The sequence below is a fragment of the Lithobates pipiens genome, unplaced genomic scaffold, assembly GCF_037356315.1.
Source record: "Lithobates pipiens isolate NorthernLeopardFrog02 unplaced genomic scaffold, aLitPip1_a1.2 Scaffold_13, whole genome shotgun sequence".
Classification (NCBI taxonomy): domain Eukaryota; kingdom Metazoa; phylum Chordata; class Amphibia; order Anura; family Ranidae; genus Lithobates; species Lithobates pipiens.
In genome coordinates, this window is record NW_027507718.1 from 103,802,537 (window position 1) to 103,828,479 (window position 25,943).

General features: G+C 43.1%; 2 protein-coding genes across 3 annotated transcripts in view; both read right to left on the bottom strand.

Annotated features, from left to right (window-relative positions):
- Nucleotides 1-9,381, bottom strand: part of GRHPR (glyoxylate and hydroxypyruvate reductase) — an 81,681-nt gene extending 72,300 nt beyond the window's left edge. For both annotated transcript variants that reach the window (XM_077475364.1, XM_077475363.1), the window contains exon 1: nt 9,222-9,381. In XM_077475364.1, the coding sequence (XP_077331490.1) occupies nt 9,222-9,307 (86 nt within the window). In that variant the 5' untranslated portion in view covers nt 9,308-9,381. The remainder of the gene's footprint in view (nt 1-9,221) is intronic.
- A 2,647-nt stretch (nt 9,382-12,028) lies between these two features.
- LOC143974208 (glyoxylate reductase/hydroxypyruvate reductase-like) overlaps nt 12,029-25,943 on the bottom strand; it is a 40,835-nt gene continuing 26,920 nt past the window's right edge. Inside the window, exons 5-9 of the mRNA XM_077475362.1 lie at nt 24,880-24,968; nt 24,615-24,719; nt 20,074-20,209; nt 15,761-15,891; nt 12,029-14,274 (exon numbers count right to left, since the gene is read on the bottom strand). Of these exons, the coding sequence (XP_077331488.1) occupies nt 14,150-14,274; nt 15,761-15,891; nt 20,074-20,209; nt 24,615-24,719; nt 24,880-24,968 (586 nt within the window). The 3' untranslated portion in view covers nt 12,029-14,149. The remainder of the gene's footprint in view (nt 14,275-15,760; nt 15,892-20,073; nt 20,210-24,614; nt 24,720-24,879; nt 24,969-25,943) is intronic.

Sequence of the window (25,943 nt, forward strand, 5' to 3'; positions counted from 1 at the left end):
TTACCCAAGATGCTTTGACTTGCCAAGATCCTGGTCTCGTGCTTCTAGTCGTGAGGCTCCATGGTCCCACCCGACTTCATCTGAGGCCTGATCTCTTCCCCCACAGAGTTGGGTTGGTAAGACTGTGCAGTCTGTGACTTTATGCTACATCCCAGATATCTGGCAGCTTGATGTGAACTTCGGGACTAGGTCTATGGTACCTCTGATGTACCTTATGTTCTTGGGTTGCATGGTTTTGTTAGTTTACCTACCTATACTGTGCCTAGGTTATGTAACCTTACAGCTTTAAGCATGAGTCACTGGGATTGAGGCTTGGATACCCTGTTTCAGTTGAGTCAGGCCGCTGGGCTCTCACCACCCAATTTCATATGTTTTGTCTTCCTGCTGTAGTCTGTTCACTCTCCCTTGTCCGCCACCCTCTAGGGGTGGTGGGCAGGGAGACTAGCCTACAGGCGACGGGGATTATGGACAGGCCCCATAACCCGGCATTTATACTTAACACGAGCCAGTCTCTGTTATTAGGCTGCTAGCCCCATGTGGCAATGCCTAGTGGGGACACGCATCCCGTCTGCTCATTATCCGCCCGGTCCCCTCCCCCCACTGAACCTCCCCAGTTTTAGGTCTTTATTTTGTCTGGAAGGGGAGCGGGGCCTGTCCAGTGTCATGTAGATGTATTTTTAGTATGCAGATGGTAATCTGGCGGGTTACATGACCTGCTCTGATACTGTTTCTTATGGTTTCTGTGTGTCCATGTTTGGGACCTCTGGGTTGGTGTCCCAGAGTCAGGTGATTAGATTGTGCAGATCTATCCTTAGTACAAGCTGCGTGCCTAACTATGGTGCTACTCTGGTTGATCAACCCCCCCCCCCCCCCCCCCATGTTTCTCAATGTCCTTATCCAGTGCATCTCCAACTGTGTTATTTCCCTTACCGACCTATAGCTGCCCGCTCTTGGCTCCTTACATCGCCCTTACCACCCCCAATTAGGGTGGACTCTCTCTTGGGCACTTTCTGTGCTGAACAGGGGGGGGGGGGGGGTCTCTAGTTCTTACATACTATTTCTTCTATTCCCTTTTACTCTTTCTTCTAGTTCTACTCTGCCTCTCGTCTAGGGGAGGTGCTCCAGCCGGGGTGGCTCTCCGCACACTGTTGTGCCCAAATTCTGGCCAGGTGGAACCACAGATCTCCTCAAGGTCACCTCCCTCAAAGTGTGTGGCCTTAATACTCCAGAAAAACATTCCCAGCTTCTAGCTGGACTGCAGAAAGTTAGACTCAAGTTGCTTTTTTACAAGAAACACATTTTTGCGGTGACTGAATCCCTAGACTGACTAATGGGAGTTTCCCCACAGTATACCAGTATCTTTCACATCTCCAAGTCCAGGGGTTTAGCATTCTATTGGCCAAATCTGTTCCCTGGACCTTCGAGCAGACCGATGAGCTGGGCAGTTTCCTTCTCCTAAAAGGGAGGGTGTTTGATAAGCAGGCAATTTCTGCAGAAGCTTCTTCCTGAAATTTGCTGATGGTCTTTTTTTTTGGGGGGGGGACCTCAACTTTGCCATGGACCCCTTACTTGATGTATCACGCAGCTCCTCCCATCTCCCCTAGTCTCACCTCAAATGCCTGAAGGCAGATTTGCATACTCTATCTGGTTGACCCCTAGAGATTGTTACATCCTCAAGACCATGCCTAAACCTTTTTTTCCCGGTCCACCAAACCTACTCACGGCTGGATTATCTTCTGCTTCCGCATAAGGATCTGTCCAGGGTAGTCTCTACTGACATTGACATCTCTTTCAGACCATGCCTCAGTTCATCTGACTATTGGGTCCAGTGTCTCAGACCCTGCCGTCCTAGAGACTGGATGAGTCCTTGCTCCAAATCGGAAGAGATTTGTTCCCGAGCTCCTGGCCACCTTACAAGAGTACTTTGCCATTAGTGCGGCATCGGTCGCTAATCCTTTGGTCGTCTGAGAGGCTCACAAGACAGTGGTCTGAGGTGAGCTGATGAGAACAGGAGCCTGTCTTAAGAGGGAGAGATCTCGGCGCAGGGAGGAACTTTTTGTCTGGCTGCGTAGTCTGCAGTGTTCCCATAAGGCTAACCTCGCTTGTACCACATATCAAAATCTCCTTAGTGCTTGTGAGGAGTTCCGTACGCTCCTATTCCACAAAACAGAGCAAAAGCTGGGCACAACGTGCAATGTACAACTTCTCTAACAAACCCGGTACATTGCTGGCACGGGCGCTGCGAGGTCCACATACAAAACCCAATATCTCCCATATCATGGGCTCCTCGGGGCAGAAACTTCATATTTCCTCAGACATGGTGGCGGAGTTCAAATCCTTCTGTGAAGTTCTCTATAATTTGGACTGTTCCCGTCCTACGGACCCCTCCTCTAGTGGTGGTACTGCCTCTAAGTCCTATCTTGCTTCTTCAGGCATGCCATTTCCTTCAAGAGGAATTGGAGGAGCCTATCACAGTTGCGGAGCTGGGAGTGGCTCTGGCTCACTCAAAGCCAAGTTACTGCAAGTTTTTTTTTTTTTGTTTGTTTTTTTTGAGACCTTGTCTCAACCACTGGTCTCTGCCCTAAATTCAATCAGGGACAGAGAGTCCTTTCCGAAAAGACACATTGAGAGCCTATATCTCCTTTATTCCAAAAGGAGGGGGAAGGACCCATTTGCATTGTGGGAATTATTGCCCGATAGCACTCCTAAATACGGATTTGAAATAATTTGCCAAGATTCTGGCCAATAGGTTACTCCCGCATATCCCAAGTCTCATTATAGAGACCAAGTAGGTTTTGTGCCTCTTCGCGAGCCACGCAATAGTACCATTCGGGGGGGTGAACTTGATCCAAGTAGCCAAGGTTATCGAATCTGCCTCTTGTCTTGTCGTCTATGGACACAGAGAAAGCCTTTGGGTAAATTGGACCTTCATGCGAACCACCCTAGAACACATTAGTCTCTGGTCATCCATGCTGAATTGGATACTCTCTCTCTCTCTATTCTAACCCCAGGGCTACGGTTAAGGTCAATGAGACGAGATCTGATTTCTTTAACATTCGTAATGGTACGACAGGGCTGCCCCCTGTCCCCTTTGATATTTATTCTCACCCTGGAGCCTCTCTTATGTATGGTTCAGGCAGATCCTAGCGTGGCCAGCTTTCAAAAAGCTTTGAGGAAGCACAAGGTGGCTGCATTTGCGGATGACTTCATTTTTTTTTCCTAACGGAACCACTTACCTCCCTCCTGTAATTGCCCCAGTCTTTACAGGAATATAGTGATCTCTCCTTTTTTCAAATAAACTTATCGAAATTGTCTATTCTTAATATCATGGGGGACAGGGATATGATTCAATTACTACGCCCAGTGTTCTCTCGCTGACTGACTTGATTCGTTACTTGGGTGTCGACATTACTCCCGATCCATCCAATCTATACCTGGCAAACTTCGCTCCACTTCTTACCCATCTTAAAGTGGATCTCCTCCATTGCCACTCACTCACGTTAATGTGGTTCAGCTGTTGTAATGCCCTCAAGATGACCTTATTGCCCAAGGTATTGTACCTTATGCAAGCACCCATTCGCCTCCCTCCCGGGTTTTTTAATGGGCTGAACTCAATGTTCAGAGGTTTAGTTTGGTTCCATCGCAAACCCTGTATCAAACTGCAACTTCTTCACCTCGCAAAGCATAGAAGAGGGGTGGGCCTCCAGACGTGAAAGTCTATTACAGAGCAGCACATCTTACCAGGCTAGTGGATTGGCACTGCCATGCAGAGGCAAAACATTGGGTGGCCATGGAAATGGAGGGCTCTAATGGCACAGCCAAGAATTGGCCATTGATCACATCACCTTTACCAAAAGCCATCATTCATCATCCTACACTAGGAATTACACTACTGGTAGCTTGGGACGCCTTTAGGCATTCCTCAGGGTCACCACTACCTTCCCCTATGGTACCAGTACTAGGCCACTCAGAATTCCCACCCAGACTTTAGAACCCCCATATTCAGCATTTGGTCACCAGTGGATGACTTCGGCTTTGTGGATTCTGACGGTCGTCTTTCCCCCTCTGCCAGGGTATCTTCCGCAGACCATCCACTTGATTTCTGGAGTGGCATTCAGCTGCGCAACTTTCTGTGTAGGTGCCTATGGACTGCGGGCACAACCCACCAGCTCACGGAATTGGAACACATTTGTCATCAGAGGAGCCGATCCGTCGCAGCCTTTCAATAATCCCTCCATTTTGCCCAATGGTCCTCTATAGGTACCAGGATCCAGGTTACTAGATCTGGACCAGATGGTACAGCGTCCCTACCACCTTGCATCGTTTCTTCCCTTAGGTCCCCAGTGTATGCTGACGGTGCGGAAATGCTGAAGGAACGATGCTTCATATATTTTGCAATTGTCCTAAACTTAGGCCCTTCTGGCGTGAGGTGATCTTCACTGACAAACACCCGACAAATGTTGACCTGAAAGGGGACCCTGTGGCCTGTTTACTTCACCTCTCAGAGAGGTCGATCAAGAAGTATAAGGCCTCCCTTACAATCCAGCTGCTGAATGCAGTCAAGGCATGCATCCCCTTCTGTTGTAGATCGGAAAACCCCCATCAAAATCTCTGTGGTTCTCTAAAGTGAACGAATTGAGAGACATGGAGGACCTCAACGCTACCTTTCACAGCCGAGAGGAGACCTTCCGAAAGACCTGGCGTCCTTGGAATCATTTTATGTACACTGACACCTATCTTCAAGAGATGGCACAAACGTACTGACCTCTTGGATTCCACTTCACTCACTGGACGAATTTCCCTCACTGCATGCCCTCTTTATCTACTCTCTTTTTCCCCCTTTCCTACCCTCTTTGGAGATACTCAATCCCATTATCTCTTTCCCTTCTGGCTGTCTTCCATCCTTCATCTTCCCGACTCAATAATGGGTTCTGTTGTTCTATCATGATGTATATCCCTGTCTACATTTCGACTTTTACGTTATTCCATTACTGGGCAAGATGGGCCCTAGGGAAGCATTATTTCCTGTTATGTTTCCCGTTATGTTAAAAAGATTCTAACCCAAGTTACCCAACTCCATTGTATCTGTAACATTCAAATATATAGGTTTTGGGTCCGTTATACAATTGTTTGTTGGGCTCCCCAGTGTGATGCACTAACCACTATCCATACATCCGTAATAGCATTATATGACCATCCATAATGTGCTACACTGGGCATGATGTACCATTTGTCTTCTGATGTGACCCTACCTGTGTGTTTTTTTTTTTTCAATTGATTGTGATTGCATACTTTGACCTTGGACTGTAACTTTAAATTGGTAATAAAGGAATTACAAATAAAAAAATAAGAAAGCATGTTACTAAAGCAGTGACAGGCTGCCGCTGCACGCTGATAACAGCGCATCAAAGTGTTTACAATAATTCAGGGACAGACTTGCACCCCTGGATGCAACCATTTATCTGTCCCTGTATCGAAGTATGATGTGTAGTTAACATTGTACAGCCGCAGCCTGTCATTGATTTGAGCAGCTAGCTGTATGAAACACTTGACTGCAGAAATAAGATTTTGTACAGACCATGTAAATGCCTCTTATCTGTTTCAAAACATGTATTAACTGAACATTAATTAGCTGCCTTAATGCAAGGCGTAACATAACACGTTTTAAACACACACATGCATGCATTTAGGCCCCAAACTGTCACTGCCAACACTGGGCCCTGCACCTCTCCATTCTGCAATACCATGCGCCCTCATCATAACATACAGAGTCTGGACCTGCAGTCTGATTTTGAGGGGAACAGGGAGTGTGGAAAACTGTAAACTTGCGACATGAATTAATAAAGCTGGAGAGAAGAGCTTTCATTTACATAAACACAAGCTGACAACAGCACACCCCAGCTACTACACTTGTCAAAGAGAGTCTAGCATTGTACCTCACCTGTGTTGTCAGCTTGTGTAGCCAAGATTACATACAGTTAATACAGTTAGCACACCCAGCAAGCAAACCAGACAAATGTTTACTGCCATTAGGGTAAAACCCTTCCCTACTTTATTCAAAATGAAAAAACAAGCTATGGCTTCAGTTCTACTTTACTGGTTACACACCTAGGTTCATCACAACTATGGTCTGTGCCCACAAGTCTTGCCATGACATATGGGGTTGCCACTGGTGACCACCTTCTGAAATTGCTAGCTGCTTGGCTACTGAGCCACTGGATTCAATACTTTATGACAGGTGTGGCCAACCTCTGCCCTATAGCTGTTTTGAAACTACAAGTCCCATGAGACATTGCAAGACCCTGACAATCACAAGCATGACTCCTAGAGGCAGAGGCATGATGGCATTTGTCATTTCACCATAGCTGGAAGGCTGAGGTTGCCTACACCTGCTTTATGACTTACTGAACTGAAACAAATATGTAAATTAGGAAATTTGTGCACTTGTTTCAGGCCACTGACCTATTTAATCCAGAGGAGCTGTATACAAGACACCTGGAATTTTCAGAAGAGTGGTCAACGATAGAAGTCTCCATATTCTTCTCAGCACAGTTGCTGAACTAGCTGATGTTCAGCAAGCCATACGTTCAGTTTTGGGCTGTCTTTGCTTATACGGGATGCACAAGTGTTCTGTGCATCCCCATGCAGGCAGTTCTATTCATGTCAAGTGGGACGCAGTGACTCCACAGACACAGCTGTTGTACCCAATTCAACATCTGTGTAGATGCGTGTCCCTGAACTCACGCTGTCTGTGTTCAGGGACATGCAACCACATACATGTCCGATTGGAAGCAGAGGCTGTGTCTGTGCAGTTGCTGCGTCCCAATTTACATGAATGAGACTGCCTGCATGGGGATGCCTATGTGTATGAGACCTAATGGTTAGCCATTTATCATATCCACAAGATGTCTTTATTAAAATCCACATTTATAGTAGAACTTTTACGAGGAATCGTTAAGAATCATTATTGCGATTTTTTCCCCCTTGCGTATCACAACATTCTTCAGCCCCAGGAACTAAATATAAACATTGTAACGATTTCTCCTTTAGATCAAAGGAATACACTTTGGTGTGTAAATGAGGGAAGTTTAACCACTTGCCCACTGGGCACTTAAACCCCCCTTCCCAACCAGACCAATTTTCAGCTTTCGGTGCTCTCACATTTTGAATGACAAATTACTCAATCATGCAACATTGATATGATTTTTTTTGTTCTTTTTTTTCCCCCACAAATAGAGCTTTCTTTTGTTGGCATTTGATTATTTTTTTTTTTTTTTTTAAATATAACACCAAAAATAAAAACTACAGAGAGACAATTTTGAAAAAAATAAATAAATAAATAAAAATAAATAAATATTTTTTTACTTTCTGCTATAAAACGCATTTAGTAAAAATCTAATTTTTTCATCAATTTAGGGCCAGTATATATTCTGCTACATATTTTTGGTAAGAAAAAAAACAAGCGTATATTAATTGGTTTGTGCAAAAGTTATAAACTCTACAAACTATGAGATATATTTATGGAATTTTTATTTATTTATTTTACTAGTAATGGCGGTGGTTAATGACTTATAGCAGGACTGCAACATTGGGGACCAGTGATACTAATAGACTGATCAGTGCTAAAAATACACTGTCACTGTACTAATGACACTGGTAGGGAAGGGGTTAACGGGCGATCAATGGGTTAAAAGTGTTCCTATGCTTTGTAACTATGTGGGTGGTGCTTGTATTGTGGGAAGGCCATGTTCCTGCTTAGCAGAAACACAGGATCACTACTGTCCCTTCTCACAGAACGGCAATCTGCCTCGTTTACCTAGTCAGAATGATCGGCTCGTCCCAGCGGATGTAGAGTCTGCTGGACCCGCTGATTGGCCGGCAGCATGCTCCAGGCCTAGAAGTGCAGGATCACGTACAGGTATGCAATTCTGCTCAGGGGAGCCGCCTTGCCGCCGTATATGGTTGGCAAGCAGTTAAATATGCTTGGTTACTGTGGGGAAGGTGCTTGTACTATGGGAAGGCAGAAACACAGGATCAATACCTTCCCTACTGACAGAATGGCAGTCTGCCTTGTTTACATAGGCAGACCGCTGTTCTGCTTGTGTCCCGATCGGCGTGTTCTGGTGGACATCAACTCCTGCTGATTGGTTCCCTCTGTGTCCAATCACAGTAGGAATGGGTTGATGGTGGGGGTGCCTGCGTGCCTCAGACCCGAAAATGCAGGATCGTGTACTTGGAGCTGCTATCTATCTATATATCTATATATATATATATATATATATATATATATATATATCTATATATCTATATCTATCTATATATATATATATATATACACACACACACACACACACAAGCAGTTAAAAAGTGTCCTGTGCATTTTCCGAGCACTGTGGTGCGATTCAGATGTGAATTCCTGGCTCATTGCCTTTTATGGGAACGCATCTGAATCCCAATAATTGGAAAAAAAAAAAAACACTGCGTGGGGTCCCTCTCCAATCCATACCAGGTCCTTCGGGTATGGATTGGGGAGAGGGAACACCACGCCATTATTTTTTTTTCTTAAATTTTTTTTTTTTTTTTTACGTTCCCTGCTGGCTCAAAAAAAATGTTGCCTCTAAACCATATCTGGAAATGGCAGCTGAACCATTGATCGCATGGGATGTCTAAACCTATCCTTAACACCCTGCCTCAGATCACTTGTGCTGCCAGGTCTCGTACAGATCATAAAAGATCTGATATGGCCTGTTATACTTCAACAAGCCAGCCAAAATACTGCATGGTGCATGTACAAGATCATGTGACAGTCCACTGCAACATTGGTAACGTGGTCTTCCGAGGTAGCGGCTGTGAGGTCCTGGCTATGTTCCCAGTGCCTCGGGAAACCAGGAAGTGGAAGAAGAAACATAAGCTTATTAAAAATTATTAATAATAATATTTAATTTTTACATTAATTCTTATGACAATTTCTGATGGGCTTCCACTGTTCATAAAACGCAGAACCCCTGGCAACTGTTATTTCCAAGAATGGAGCATAGTAACCAATCCGCTTCCTTCTTTTATTCTCTGAACAGGCTGAAGATAATTGATTGGTTGCACAGCTGTGCTCCAGTTTTATTAAACTCCCTCTATATACCATTTCCCCCTGAACCTGGTTGGGTGTAATAAATGAACACCGACTGCATGCAGTAAATAGTAAAGCAGCTTCGAAGGACACTCACTTTTCAGCTTGGGATAAAAGTTTCTGCCCCTCCGGGGGTAGCCTTCTAGTCACAAACACCTTCATGAGCTGCTGCGCTGCTTTCATTGCCTGCTACAAATAGGAAGGAGAAAGCCGGAGAGGAGGAGGAGCTCTTGTGACTGCAAACAGGTCAAATGCATTTCTTCCCCGAGCCTCAAGATCAGGGCTGCTCCATCCACTCTACGTGAGACCACAGCGCCATCTAGTGTAAGCGAGCGCTACTTCATGAAAACCTCAGCAAACATTTCTGACTAACCCTTGAACTGCACATATCTGTGCCATACACAATGGATTGGACACCCAATAACCTCCCATACACACATTAAGATCCCCTTCACACCGAGGCAGTTTTCAGGCTTTTAAACGCTAAAAATAATGTCTGAAAAGCATCTGACAACTGCCTCCCATTCATTTGTGCTTTCACACTGGGGGGTGGTAGAAAAAGTCCTACAAGCAGCATCTTTGGGGTGTGTTTGGAGCACTGTAAAAAGCACATGACCTTAAAAAAGCGACCCGCTAGCACCCAAAAAGCACAGCTAAGTGCAAAAAAGAGCGCTTCAGTGTGAAAGGGGTCTTAGATCCCTAAGGCCCCTTTCACACTGGGGTGGGGGCAGCGTCGGCGGTAAAGCACTGCTATTTTTAGCGACGCTTTGGCGTTGTATTTGCAGAGGTATTCGGCCGCTAGCTGAGCACTTTTAATCCCCGCTAGTGGCCGAAAAAGGGTTAAAACCACCCGCAAAGTGCTGGTGCAGCAGCACTTTGCCAGTGGTATAGCGCACTGCCCCCGTTGATTTCAATGAGCAGGATACAGGATGATTTCAGGGCGCTTTACAGGCGCTATTTTTAGCGATGTAGTGCCTGCAAAGTGCCCCAGTGTGAAAGGGGTCTAAATAAAACAACAAAAAGCAGCAAATAGCCGTAGAAATCAGTTTCAAATGATACCACTTTATAACCTTTGACTTTAAGCGCAACTCGACTTTCGTAGGAAAAAAAATACAAAAATAAAAAAAATATTTATCATACACTAAAACTGGATAGGTGTGAATCCAGCCTAACAGGTCATATTTTCAGGCTTTCCATTATTTTGCACAGGTGATTTGATCAGTTTCACTGCCTTAGTAATTACCACAGCCATTTTATCTGAATCCTGAAAACATGACCTGTTGAGGCGGCTTGAGGACTGGAGTTGAGAAACACTGGCATATAAAACTGCGACACAAGCCATATTGTATTATAACAATATTTAAAAAACGATCTTTCCTTCTCAATCTGTAATGCTGTAAAATGTAATCCAATATGCAAATCTGGAGGCATTCTGTACACAGTTTGTATACAGAATGCCCCTCAGAAATGTAATTTCCTGCTTGTGGGATTGGTTCACTCATTTTCCCAAAAGTCTGTACTAAGATACATATCAGATTTTGGCATCCTCTGCAACAAACGTTTCAGTTTTGGTGAGATACTCCCAAATGGTTAATCACGGCTAAAGGGATGCAGACCCTGCCACTTTCCTCAGAGACGGGTGCAGCAGCTGATTGATAAATCATAAAGTCACTCCCAATCACATTTACTCTGCACATGGAAAGAGATAAACAAACAGCTATTACTTCAGTATAACAACAGGTAGGAATCTACATTGTTAAACTCCTTGCAATGTACATAGATCACCCAAAGCAGAATGTTTTTTCTTCTCAACAAAAGTGGAGTTAATCTTTAGACCCCTTTCACACTGCCAGCGTTTTTCGGGTGATACAGCACTAAAAATAGCGCCTGTATAGCGCCTGAAAAATGTCTCCTTTCACTCCAGTGTGAAAGCCCGGGGGCTTTCACACTGGATCGGTGCGCTGGCAGGGCATCACAAAAAGTCCTGCCAGCAGCTTCTTTGGTGCGGGGGAAGGAGCGATGAACTCACCGCTCCTCCACCGCTGCTCCCCATTGAATTCAATGGGGCAGCGCTGCACTACCACCGACAAAACGCCATTCCGGCGGCATAAAACGACGATAAAGCGGTTCTAAAAATAGCACCGATTTACCGCCGACGCCACCCATGGCTCGGTGTGAAAGGGCTCTTAAGTATGTTGCCCATAAATGAAACAAGGGTATAAGGGGTGACAATCCCATGGGACCACTTTTCTATTTTTTTTCTGTGGCCCTGAGATTTTATTAATCTAAATAAAGTACTATTGATTTTCTGAAGCACCATAACCAATATCTTGTAAAACACATTTTTGAATAGAAGTATGTCAGAGTTTTTTGGCCATACTTCTCTCCTGGGTTACAGGAGTGCACATATTTCAGGACTCCTGTGACCCAAATTCAGCATTGAGCCGGTCTAGGCTCTCCAGGGATCCTGACGGACAGTTGGCTCAGCCTCCCAGCAAGCTACTGAAAGCCTGAGCCAGCTGCTCTCACCCTCTTTACAGCACATCGCTCCAGTGAGTACCGGAGGGGCAGAACACAGAGCAATGGCTGATAATCATCACTCTCTGCTCAGAGCAGACCCAAGAACTGAGCGATCAGCGGTCATGTGATTGCTCAGTTCTCAGGTCTTAGAGGTGGCGGGGGCAGCTGGAGCATGCTACAGCATAGAGGTGAGTATGTGTGTTTATTTTTTTTTGCTATCCCACACATTTCCTCTAATGTTTCACAAAGTTATGAAGGAGCTATCACTGGAGTACATACAGTATAAATGTAGTTCTATGCACACATACTTTCTTTCCCTTTTACATTATTATTAGTATATACTGTATTGTATATATGCATAATTATCAAAAACACAGAACAAACTTAAGATGAATTCATTGTTTTATTGCATGAAATAAAATGTAATATATGAAAAAAGCAGCAAGACGATCGATATACATGCACAGGAAAGGCTTTTGAGTGTTATGCGCAATAGTGCATGGTGGAAGAATAGGAGGATTTGGTGCTGTTAATTTTAGTGCTGGCAAATCCCCAGGGTTAGATTCAGCAGGGGCATATGAAGCAGGACTGGGAGCATTCAGCCCTGATACTTTATTAATGAGCTTATGTTTGGGTTAATAGAATTTAGTTTTAATTTAGGGTTTAAGGAGCTAAATTCCAGGTTCATCTTCAGGCTGGGTTCACACTATCTTCGCATGTGGCTCACATCAGGGGTCCGATGCGTCCCTGTTTACCGTTTCAAGTCTGATTTCAGCTTGAATTTTTGGCTGAATTTGGATCTGAAAATGGACCAAAAGACGCACAGGGAAGCCTGTGCAAAAGCCGGTGTGTGGCTGAAGCCTGCCTTTAAGTTACAAGAAGCCACAGGTTTTCATTGTGCACCATTACAACCTTCTAGCTGCCGGTGTCCTAAAGACCAATGGCTTCATCAATTGTTGGGAGGATGTCAGTTGCCTGCATATCATCCTTGTTTGACCCTCCCCTGCCCCTTTCCATCAGCACTGGGGTCTCATTAGATGAGTGATGAAGAAACATTGGCATATTAGTCAGTACCAGTTTGCAAAAGTCTATTCGCTTTGGAAGAATAAATCACCTCTATAACTTCGGGTGTCCTATATGTGTGGATGTTGCTAAATTATCTAAAACTATTAGAATAGTTTTTCTATTTTAGAATGGAATGCCTCGAGACTGTCCATAATTTTTAAATGGTGTCTTGAGATTGTCTATAATTTTTTAAAGGGTGTCTTGCCTGAAAAAAAGGTTTAGAAACACTGGGTTAGGAGATCAGTGTAAATAGTTAGGGTTGGGTTACAGCTGAAGTTTAGGTCTATAATGATCCAGCTTGGCACAATGCAAATATGCATATCTCATACCTGTGAAAGGTGAAAATGGGGGTTATTTATGAAAGGCAAATCCACTTTACACTGAAAGTGCACTTAGAAGTGCAGTCGCTGTAAATCTAAGGGGTAGATCTGAAATGAGGGGAAGCTCTGGTGATTTTATCATACAATCATATGCAAGCTAAAATACTGTTTATTTTCCTTGCATGTCCCCCTCAGATTTAGGGTGAGTGTACTTGCTGTGCAAAGTGGATTTGACATTCGTAAATAACCCCCAATCACTGCTAATAAAGTGATTACAAGAACCTTTTGGGGCCTGTGAGGCTTCCCTTCTGCATAGCGACCACAGGGAGTTGTACATTTGGCACTGCCGCTATTTTCCAAATGCCCTGTATTTTTTTTAATACAGTGTGCTATCTGACTGTGGCTCTTTTGGGAGATTTTCCCTCACTTCCTGTCCCGAAGACAAGAAGTTAGGCCCCTTTCACACTACCGCAACACCAAAGTTGCTGAATTTAGTGGCCGTGATGTGATTTCAGGGAATGCCCGCGTAACTCGCATCAAAGTCAGACCAAAGTAGTACAGGGACTATTTTGAAGTCGCACAGATATGAATGGTACTCATTGAAAATCATGGGGTAAGACTTGTCATGCAACTTTGCAGTCCCAAATCGCAGGACAAGTATGAAAAGAGGCCCAAGGGAAATCTCCTCTTATACAATTGTTGAGGAAACTTCACAATTGAAGAATTTCCCGCTAGTCCTGTTCTGGTGACAAATATAAGATTTTTAATTTCCCATCCCCTTTCCACAAATAGAGCGGGTGAACCTCAACAGCTATTACATAACTTGGATTTTAAATATGTAATTCCAATACATGTATATAAATTTCTAGTGTTCCACCTTAGCCAAGTAACCAACATGTTTTAAGAACTACATTAGGTTAGAAAATAATTAGTAATATACTGTAACCCACATAGAGGGAAGGCTATAAGAATGACTTCCTAAATATTTTCCTTTTAGTCTATAGAAAACCTGTGAGCAGCATTCAATTTGTGGCAGTTACAGGCTACATCACCAGTCAGCCTCATTGCTGCTGTTAATTATTAACTGGTAAATATAGTGGATGTAATGTTCCAGTTTCTACTAGCTCAGTGGCACTTCTTTGGGCATTGGATCACCTTTCAATCCTGCTAAAAGATTATTTGCTGCAAGTGCAGCCATGGCATTCCGGGTTTCCATAGTGGCACTGGCAATGTGGGGAAGAATGACTGCAATAAATAAAAAAAATAATACAATTTATTATTTTATTACTGATTCTAAAATATATTATATAATAAAATAAACGTGTAATATATTTTATACTTGCGTAATTTAAAATAGCATATTTATTAAACTATATAAAAAAATATGACTTCCTCCTCAGTGATTTGATTCCAGTCCTCTCCAAATTGGCTAATAAGTATACATGAGTCCAGGGAAAACTAAAAATATTAAGAAAAAAAAAAGGGGAGGCTTCCCCCCCCCCTAAAATTTCCCTGTGGTGTATGCCCTCTTATTGGCTGCCGGGACAAGGTTTCTCATGTTAAAGATGGCTGGTAACATCTTTTAAAAGACGCAAGACTTTTTTTTCAAATACAACATAAAGTCAGAAAATTTGAACCGGGGTGACTAAAGCTAGCCATATAATGATAGATTTTTATTCGCCAGTCTGCAGTCAACAGATTCCTCCATCCAGGCTAACAGCGTGGATGGACAAATCTCCCCTGCTAGGCTATTGTATTCTGACAGCCAACACTAGTGACTGTAAAGCCCCGTATACACGATCAGAAATTCTGCCAGCAAAAGTCCGATGTGAGCTTTTGGTCAGAAATTCGGACCGCGTGTATGCTCCAACTGACTTTTACTGCCAGAAATTTAGCCAGAAAAAAAGACAGAGCAGGTTCTCTATTTTTCGGTTGGAAAAAGTTCCGATCGGAAATTCCAATCATCTGTACAAATTCTGACACGCAAAATTCCTACGCATGCTCGGAAACAATTCGACTCATGCTCAGAAGCATTGAACTTCATTTTCTTGGCTCGTCGTAGTGTTGTATGTCACTGCGTTCTTGGCGGTTGAAAGTTCAGAGAACTTTTGTGTGACCGTGTGTATGCAAGCCAAGCTTGAGCGGAATTCCATCAGAAAAACCATCCAAGTTTTTTCTGACGGAAAATCCGACCGTGTGTGCGGGGCATTAGAATACTCGATCAGCAACTGCATCTCATTGGATTCAGCACTGTTTATCTGATAGTTTTCAGCTTGGCCCATTCCTTTTTTTAGTTGAAGGATGTCGGATGGGGACGGTCAGGGACACCTACTTAGCAAATTTTTGCTTCAAAGAAATTTGAACATTGTACAGTGGTTGTAAACCCTTGGGTTCCGGCGTGTTCACACAGCCCACGTGCAGAACCCGCCAGGAAGTTGGCGCTGCGCTGATCACAGGCAGTGAGACATTTTCCGGATGTGCGGCTGCAGAGATCGGGAAATGTTTCACTGCCTGTGATTAGCGCAGCACCGTGCCGACTTCCTGGCGGGCTCTGCACGTGGAGTGTGTAAACATGCCCGAGCCCATCCCTAGTGCTGAGGTAAGAATTGTATTATAGTTTACTGGGAATGCTTATTTTATTGTTCATTGTTATTCAAATGAAAAATGCTGAGGGTTTAATACTACTGAGATTTGAAAAGGCTCACAAATATTTAGGTACAGCAACACTTACCGCAATTTTTCAACTTGAAAAGTGGATGATCTGTAGGAAGGGGTTCTGGCACTGTAACATCAAGACCAGCAGCTGCAATCTGTTTAGTTACCAGAGCCTGGTAAAGATCTTCCTGGTTTACCACAGCTCCCCTGTGTGGTAAAGATACATATTAAAACCCAAAGACACACTTCAGTTCAGAGAGATGATGATCTTTAGCCATCAATTCGGGAAAATCAAGTCTTAAAGTGGTTGTAAACCCTTACAAACCACTTTGACCTACAGGTAAGCCTAGATTAAGGCTTACCTGTAGGTCCAAGAAATATCTCCTAAACCTATACGGTTTAGGAGATATTTACCTGAAGACAGCCACCGCTGTCTACGGTGCATGCGCCGTAGACAGCGGCGTGCAGGCGCACTGGGCAAGCCGCAGATCGCGGCGATATGCCACGAGTGCCGGCTCCCGTGCGCATGCACGGGAGTGACGTCATCGCTGCTCCGGCGAATCACAGCGCCGGAGCAGCGAGACCTACCAAGAAGATGGACGCTCGGAACTACAGGGGACAGCGGTGACTTCGCTGGCTCCTGTGTCAAGTAAGTGACACATAATGGACTACTATGCGATGCATAGTAGTCCATTATGCTTTACCTTTGCAGGGAGACAAAGAAAAAGTAAACCCATCAGGGTTTACTTCCTCTTTAAGCTCCATACACATGATGAGATTATCGGATGAATGATCGTCTGCTTTTTTTTGTTTTGTTTTTTGCATGCTGGTCTCTATATCGAAAAGGAATAGGTTACTAAAGTATGTAAATTCTCATACATAAATTCTCGTAAATAAAAATTAGGAAGTGATGTAATGTATTTGTATTGTATTTTCAGACAAAAACTGTACTGATAAACCAAAATTGTATGATCTGGTATCGTATGAGAAAAAATTTAGTCTTTGACCATTTTGAAAAAATAAATAAATTAATAGGACGAAAGCTGTGTACTAACGACCAGATTATCGTATGATTGTGTCGAAAACAGAATCTTTTCTTCAACTACAGTACCTTGCAAAAGTATTCATACCCCCTTGCCATTTTTCGTGTTTTGTTGCCTCACAACTAAGGATGAGCTCCGGGCATGTTCGCATACTCCACGTGCAGAGCCCGCCAGGAAATCAGCGCAGCGCTGCGCTAATCACAGGCAGTGAGACATTGCCCCGATGCGTGGCAGCAGAGATCGGGCAATGTCTCACTGCCCGTGCTTAGCGCAGCGCTGCGCTGACTTCCTGGCAGGCTCTGCAAGTGGAGTGTGCGAACACGTCGGAGCTCACCCCTACTCACAACCTGGAATTAACATGGATTATTTGAGGATTTGCATAATTTACTGTACAGAACATGCCCACAAATTTGAAGATTTTTTTTTTTTTATTGTGAAGCAAACAACAAATAGGACAAAATAATGGAAAAAGTCAATGTGCATAACTATTCATCCCCCCCTAAAGTCAATACTTTGTAGAGCCACCTTTTGCCGCTATCGTAGCTCCAAGTCGCTTTGGATAAGTCTCTGTGAGCTTGCCACATCTTACCACTAGGATATTTGCCCATTCCTCCTTGTAAAACTGCTCCAGCTCCTTCAAGTTGGATGGTTTACGCTTGTGAACAGCAATCTTTAAGTCTGACCACAGATTTTCTACTGGATTGAGGTCTTCACTTTGACTAGGCCATTCCAACACATTTACATGTTTCCCCTTAAACCACTCAAGTGCTTTAGCAGTGTGTGTTGGGGTCATTGTCCTGCAGGAAGGTGAACCTCTGTCCTAGCCTCAAATCACACACAGAGTGGTACAGGTTTTGCTCAAGAATATTCCTGTTGGGTAGGCTGCTAGATATGAATGCTGGGTGAGAAAAACACTGGATCAGGGAACCTGGGTAAAGCAATGATCCAATGCCACCATCATGTTTCACTGTGGGGATGGTGTTCTTTGGGTGATGTGATGTGTTATGTTTGCACCAGACATTGCGTTTTCTTTGATGGCTAAAAAGTTACATTTTAGTCTCGTCAGACCGGAGCACCTTCCTCAATACATTTTGGAAGTCTTCTACATGCCTTTTTCACAAACTCAAAACATGCCATTTTGTTTTTTGCTGAAAGTAATGGCTTTCTTCTGGCCACTCTGCCTTAACCACTTTCAGACCGGACCATTTTGCTGGCTTAAGACCAGACCACTTTTTGCGATTCGGCACTGTGTCGCTTTAACTGACAATTGCGCGGTCATGCGACGTGGCTCCCAAAAAAAAATTTATGTCCTTTTTTTCCCACCAATAGAGCTTTCTTTTGGTGGTATTTGATCACCCCTGCAGTTTTTATTTTTTGCGCTATAAACAAAAATAGAGTGCCAATTTTGAAAAAAACGCATTATTTTTTACTTTTTGTTATAATAAATATCCCCCAAAAATATATAAAAAAACGTTTTTTCCCTCAGTTTAGGCCGATACCTATTCTTCTACATATTTTTGGTAAAAAAAATCTCAATAAGTGATTATTGATTGGTTTGCGCAAAAGTTATAGCTTTTTTTATGTTTTATGGCATTTTTATTAATAATTTTTTTTTTACTAGTAATGGCGGCGATCAGCGGTTTTTATTGTGACTGCGACATTATGGCGGCCACATCGGACATTTTTGGGAACATTGTCATTTATACAGCAATCGATGCTATACAAATGTGTAAATGACACTGGCAGTGAAGGGGTTAACCAGGGGTTGGCAGTGTAGGGGTTAAGTGTTCCTAGGGACGTGTTACTAACTGTGGGGGGCTGGGCTTTGTGTTAGTGAACACTGATCTCTGCTCCAATCACATGGAGCAGAGATTAGCGTCACTTGTTGCTAGGCAGAACGGGGAAATGCTGTTTACAACAGCATCTCTCCGTTCAGCCGCCCCGTGAGACGATCGCGGGTTTCCCTGCGGTGATCGAGTCCGCAGGACCCGCAACCGGACTCACGGGGGCCCCGACCGGCATGCAAGTGTGCCGTTAGCGGTGCAAACGCGATGGCAGGGCGGCATATTAAAATGGACGTACCTGTACACCAATATGCCTGCCCGTGCGGCGGTCGGGAAGTGGTTAAAGCCCAACTCTACGGAGCGTATGGCTTATTGTCATCCTATGTACAAATACTCCAGTCTCTGCTGTGGAACTCTGAAGCTCCTCCAGGGTTACCTTAGGTCTATGTGCTGCCTCTCTGATTAATTCCTTCCTTGTCCGGTCCATGAGTTTTGGTGCGCGGCCGTCCTTTGGCAGGTTTGCTGTTGTGCCATGTTCTTTCTATTTGGTTATGATAGACTTGATGGTGCTTCTAGGAATCATCAAAGATTTGGATATTTTTTTATAACCTAACCCTGACTTGTAGTTCTCAACAACATTGTCCCTTACTTGTTTGGATAGTTCCTTGGTCTTCGTGGCAGTGTTTGGTTAGTGGTGCCTCTTGCTTAGGTGTTGCAGCCTCTGGGGCCTTTCAAAAACGTGTGTATATGTAATGACAGATCATGTGACAGTTAGATTGCACACAGGTGGACATCATTTCACTAATTATGTGACTTCTGAAGGTAATTGGTTGCACCAGAGCTTTTAATGGGCTTTATAACAAAGAGGGTACATACATACGCACATGCCAATTATAATTTTTTTTATTTCTGAAAAATAGGTTTATGTATATATTTTTCAAATTTTACTTCACTAACTTAGACTATTGTGTTCTGATCCATCACATATAATTCAGATTAAAAAAAAATTAACTAAAGGCTGTAATGTAATAAAATAGGTAAAAAATGCAAGGGGGGTCAATACGTTTGCAAGACACTGTAGATGTTTATTTTTGTATTTTATTTTTAATTTTAAAATCGGGTAAAGTTTGCTTTAAGTAAAAGATCTGTTGCCCAATAGCCACAAATCCAAAGTCAAACTTGCAGTGGAAAATGGCAGCTTGACGATGCAAGTTTAACTGTTACTGTAAAAATTTCAATTTTTGCATAACACAATTGTCAAATGAGGCTGCACTGTGCCTTATTTTGATTACAACTCATTAAATGACATTTTTTTTCTGGGCTAGCATGTAGTTCAGTTTACAGAGCATGACCTCAGTTATGTTTTGGTGTTTGTTTGAAATGCTGGAACTCTTGTCAATCAAAATTCATCACTGATCTAAAATAGTTAACCACACCTCACTGCTTGCTATGAGTACCTACATTTTGTACATCATTAATGCCTTACTGAATAAGTCAGTGTGTGATAACGTTCCAGTTCCTTACAATGTCTATGTACAAAATGATACATTCAGATTTCTTACCTGCTGGTGTTGATGAACACAGCATTGCTTTTCATGTTGGAGAATAACTGTTTGTTGCAAATGCCCTGTGTATCAGGTGTTAGTGCACAGCAGACAAGAAGAACATCAGACCGATTAGCCAGTTCCAGTAAAGACACTGTAAAACAGCATTAGAGGCAATTGAAGAGCTAAAAAAGAGCCATGTAGAGGTTGTTTTCCAAGCTGCGAGGGAAAATCTCAAAGGTTGGAAGTTCTCATAATTAGACATTTTCTAGCTTTAAAGATGTTTGTGGTCAGGGGGCAAATGGTAAGGACAGAAGTGTGAATGTCGAGTACCTGCTGAAGCCGAGAAAATATTTAATTCTAGAACACTCTGACGCCTCCTTCTCTGCTCAACATGGTTCACAGGGGTAGAATTGCCTCCTGTTACCCACCCAGCACGACTAAAAGTGACTCTTCAGAAGGGCATTTCTCTGTTTTTTGGTGCAGGAGAACAAGCCAGAGAATCATGTGCTATATACAAGTTTGTCACATATAGATTCATATGGGCTCGCATTCACCGATGCCCAACCATGCTCTTCCTGTTGAAGATGCTATCCAGGACCCACAGGTTTCCTTCCTTCTCCCTTTAACTACTTAAGGACCGGAAGAATTTGCCTCCTTAATGACCAGGCCATTTTTTGTGATACGGCACTGCATCGCTTTAACTGCCATTCGCACGGTTTTGCGATGCTGTACCCAAATAAAATTGTCCCTGCCCCTCCCTGCTGGCTGTGAAATAATAGATATCGTTCTGCACAGCACAGCGCACCGCTGCCAGCCTGCCTCCCCTGTGTATCCATCACTCTCAGTGCCACCATGGGGCCCTCAATTTTGGGGCAGCATGGGCTCAAGGACCAGCTGCTTTGGGGAAAGTGAAGGTGCCTCCCATGCAGCTGGGGCCCCTGGGCAGTGCCCAGCTGTGCCCACTCATTAAGACAGCCCTGTCTACATGACCCTGTGTCTTAAACATTCTGACTCTGCCAGATCATGGAATGTTATCTCCCGGGTCCACTTCTTCAGAACAAGAGAGGAAATTATGCAAACAGCCAGAGTTCAGATTCTTTAGCTTTGATTGTACCTCAATTATTCTGACCTCTCCGAGCATACTTTTGACTAACGGAGAGCCCTGAAGCCCCTTATTATTGAATGTGTCCTGTATATGACCTATACAAAATCAGACTACTACAGCCAAACACTACCTTTAAGTCTTACATGAGCTCTTGGAAGGCACTATTTTGGTTGGATGTAACTTTATTTCACTCTTAAACCTTACCTCCTCCGACACAACTTCTGTTCCATATACTCAAATAAACCCTTTTTAAGAAAAAAACTTCTCCCACCAACTAATAGTTATGTAGTGGATCCTACATCCACAGGACACAAACTATACCTTCTACTTCACTACTGATCCTATAGTTGTATATTTCTTCACTAGCCACTATGTTCTTGAGGGGAGTCCTACTGTTGACATTGGCTCTCTTATATGATCAGTCCGCTTCCGATTCTTGCGCTCCCTAGATGTGCTCATGGCCGTGTAGTCTGAATGAATGTGGTATCTCAATGTCACCCTTCTCACTGAACTTACCAGCAACCAAACAGTAATTGACACTATAAATAACTTTATCATCGGTCTATGATGAAATCCATTACAGACGTAATGCGTAAGGCAGGGTTTTCTTCCATAACATCATCAGGCCAATACACTATGTCTATCTAAAGGGAAGAAGAACGTCAAGAGGCATACAAGCACTGGACAAGACACTAGTGATGGGGGAGTTTTTTAAAGGAAAGGATTGCTTTGCTGTAACCTTACAGATGAGAGCTGTCATGAGCTGGCTGCTACTAGTTTTGAGCTGATTAAAATGTCCTCAGACCTTAGAGGTTCAACACTGTGAAGTATACAGCATTGTCAGATAGTTTAACTTCCTATCATAACTAGTACCACAGGGAACCTGAAAAGTGGTTTCATTATGTAGCACCCTCTAGGTAGGTAGGTGCTAGAGGTAGGATTCTTTGTTAGGATAGGTACATTTAAGCAGGCCTGGCTGGTTGCTAGGCCTCTTTTCTTTTAATTCTAGGCTGGGAGTGGCTCAGGATAGCAGCTGGTGACTCACAGGCAGGATCACTGAGACCTCCTCTCTCTTCTTTCCAGAGTTTGCTGGAATGTTCTGTAAAGAGAGAAGAGAGTGGAAGGGTGGAGCTGTCTGGGGTGTTTTAGGGGGCCCTGACCAATCCCCAACCTGGATTGGCAGGGGGCATGTCTCCTTAAATACCTAGGGTTAGCCCAGCTGGGGAGGAGTAGTTGGGTAGAAAAGCTGGAGTGAGAGAATGGGGAAGCTGCCCAGGGCCTTTGAGGGAGATCCCTAGTCTGGGGAATGTGACCTTGGGCCTGGGCTTGGGTGCAGTCAAGACCACCTTCAGGAACGCATGAAGAGGTCCTGGACCATAGGCACAAGAGAGAGCAAAGAGAGGACAGCAGGGGAGAGCACTGCAAAGAGACTCCTGGGAGGACAACTGGTCGCAGCCAGGAGGGCTGGGGAGTGAGGCACAGAGTGAGGCATAGGCTGAGATGGGTGCAGAATCAGAAGAGTGGACTGTGGTGAAAGTGGCCTGAAGATGGCTTACTGAGCTCAGTAGCTCGTGTAGGACAGCTAGCACCAGAGACTTTCTATTTTGCTACACTATAGGGGCCCGCGGTCCCTGCCTGCAAAGGGCAATTGCTAAAGGCCTGGCTGAGCCAGTGTCAGGCCTAACCACTTTGAGCTAGCTGTGCCTGAAGATTAGAGAGGAAGCGATACGCTGGAGGAGAAAGACCTGAAGATTAGAGAGGAAGTGATATGCAGGAGGAGAAATGGAGTGTATATACTGGATTGTATATAGTTGTCCCAAGCAAGTGCTACCAATTCTACTGGGCATCCCATATTTTCCTTAACTCATCCAAGTTCAATCCCCTCAATAAAACAAAAAAACCAAAGCATATGGACTGTGCTGTGTCTCTGAGTGTCTGATAGGTGAATGCCGGGCTGGGCAGGGCGACAGACAATCCAACATTTCAGCAGCCGCTACAGGGGTACCGCTACAATTAGGAAAGGTAATTTAGCCTTTTGGATCTCTGCACAATTATTTATTTTGTGATTTAATTTGTAACTATTATAAGCATGGCACTATGCGCTATGATTTATAACTTCATATCTGATCATGAAAACTGAAAACAATGCTGTTTTTCTCTCTCTCCCTCTCTCTTTCCAGCGGAAGGCTCTTAAGACTGTGTTCAGAGGGGCATACATACAATGGGGAAGGGTCAAAATTAAAAAAGAGCACACAAGGGCTATTTCAAATACTTTGCACAAACTTCATACTTGCTGGGAAGAAAAAAAACACATGCTGGAGCAATACAGGCCTGAAGGGTTCAAGTTCCAATGATGAACTCTTTTGACTGATGCAAACTCTCCCCCTGTCCCCCTTTCCATTCCCTTTCCCACTAGTCTACTCTATAGGAAGTCCTCCATTGTCATACCCTTTACGTTATGTCTTCTTGATTGGTGACAAAAATGTGTGGCAGATCTCAGTTGTGCAGCGATCCACAAGCCTTAAATACCTTCCTTACGGAAATCACTGTTTCAGTTTCCCTGTGGCACTGGTCAAGATAGGAAGTTAAACTACCTGACTATTCTGTATACTTCTTAGTGAGATCTCTGTGCTTGAGTTCCCTGGTATGTACACCTAATGCGAGGGTTCCCACTGTATTTGTTAGTATTTTTATTTATTTTATGATAAGGAGAGTGTAATAAGAGGTGCCAAAAATTCCAACAGACCCTGTAACTCGGCACTAACTGTAATTAGCCCTCACTTACATGAGTCAATCCCAAATTGCCCTCTATCTGTAGCCCGCCGCTGATTAATTTAGTGATTTTCAGCCATATACACACTGAGTTGCTTCTCAATACTTTATTGTCTTATTGTTGTTACTTGAGTTTTTTTTAAAGTGGGCTGTGCCCCTACTGTTTCATCAGAATGCGGTGTAACTTCCATACCTTTCTGTACACGGAGGACGGCCTCCCTCCTTTGCTTCTGTACCATGTACCCCTTGTTCTTTATTCAATATTCTTTAATAAAATATTTGAATGAGGAAGAGGTGGCAAAACATGCAAAGGAGGATGAGAACACTTAAACCCTAAACGTGGACAAGAGTTAGAAATTTCAGCAGGGAGATCTAACAGTTTAAGCACCCAAGACATGTCCAATAAGCCAAAGACTGACTTGACCCACCAGGTTCTACCTAAAACTAGCCTTTTAAGCATATGAAAGAGCCTGGAGAAATACTTTCAGACCATAAAATATTTAACACAGAACCATTACGGAAATAAAAATTTCAAAGATGTAAAACAACCAAAACACCCACATATACATTGATAAGACTTTTTAAAACTACTTCAAATAATTATCATACCAAGTATTGCAGAAGTTTATATTCATTTACTGTTTCTCCAAACAGGAAATATAATAGAATCATATTTTACCAAATTCAGCTGAAATCTTTGCTGCTAATTCATGCCTTGGTGCTATATCATTGTACAGGATCTTCTTGATACCAAATGGTTTCAGACGGTTAATAATAGCTTCACCTTTAATGAAATGGACATTGGTTTTAGAATCATATTACTTTTAAAGACACCATACATTTTTTAGTTGTTACCTAATTTGAAACAAGTACAATAGGTTACATGTCATATTGTATGCTGGTTCAATTAATCACCAATTATCCTTTTTGCTTTGGTTACTTACCTATCCTTCCCAAACCGAGGACTCCAACAGTACTACCAGTCAATCCACTTCCACACATCCACAAAGGTTTCCATGTTCCCCATCCTCCACTAACAAAGGCAAAAAAGATCCACAGAACAGGATTAAAAAAAAGAAAAAGAAAAGTAAAAAATAGAAAGTACAAAGTAAAACTGATCTCTATGGCAACCAATCAGATTTTCTAGATCAACCCAAAAATATTAAATCTGATCAGTTGCTATAGGCAATTGGCTAGTATATACTTCTGTTTCCTCTACTTGAGGTTTGTAAATCAGCCCTACAGTCTACCTAACAACTTACATTAATAAAAAAATAAAATAAAAAGACGGCCAACATAAAGTAATTTATGTTTCCACAACTCTATGTAAAGCAACTTCATGATAAGTACATCTTTATGAACTTGGTTTTGTGCTTGTGCCTCAGCAGGTTTAATAAAAGTCATCATATCTAGCTATTGACAATGTTTTTTTCAGATTTGCCAGTGCTAAAAGATGCAAACGTGGTAGATTTATCTTACAGATGGGTCTCAACTTAAGAGCAACAAATCAGAGCCATCTGCCGGAATACAAATGTTACAAGGTAAATTTAGTTCATTATTTTATAATGTGTGATTTTGGCTTTCTCATTGAAACCTTGAAAAAATTTCTTCTAAATGGAAGTTTCAACAGTGTAACAAACCGGCAGTCTGTTTAATTTGGACGATATGCTTGACATACTACAAGCACACAACTTGCCAACCCATCTGAGGTCCCACTTGCACTGTTCTTGCCCCGATGAATTCATTCATGACAGGGATGAGCCGAACACCCCCCAGTTCAGTTTTCACCAGAACATGCGAACAGACAAAAAATTTGTGAGAACATGCGAACACCGTTAAAGCCTATGGGACATGAACGTAAAAAATCAAGTTTTCCTTTTAAAGGCTTATATGCAAGTTATTGCCATAAAAAATGTTTGGGGATCTGGGTACTGCCCCACGGGGACAAAAGTTTTTAAAACTGAAGTTTTTTCAGGAGCGGTGGTTTTAATAATGTTTAAAATGAAAC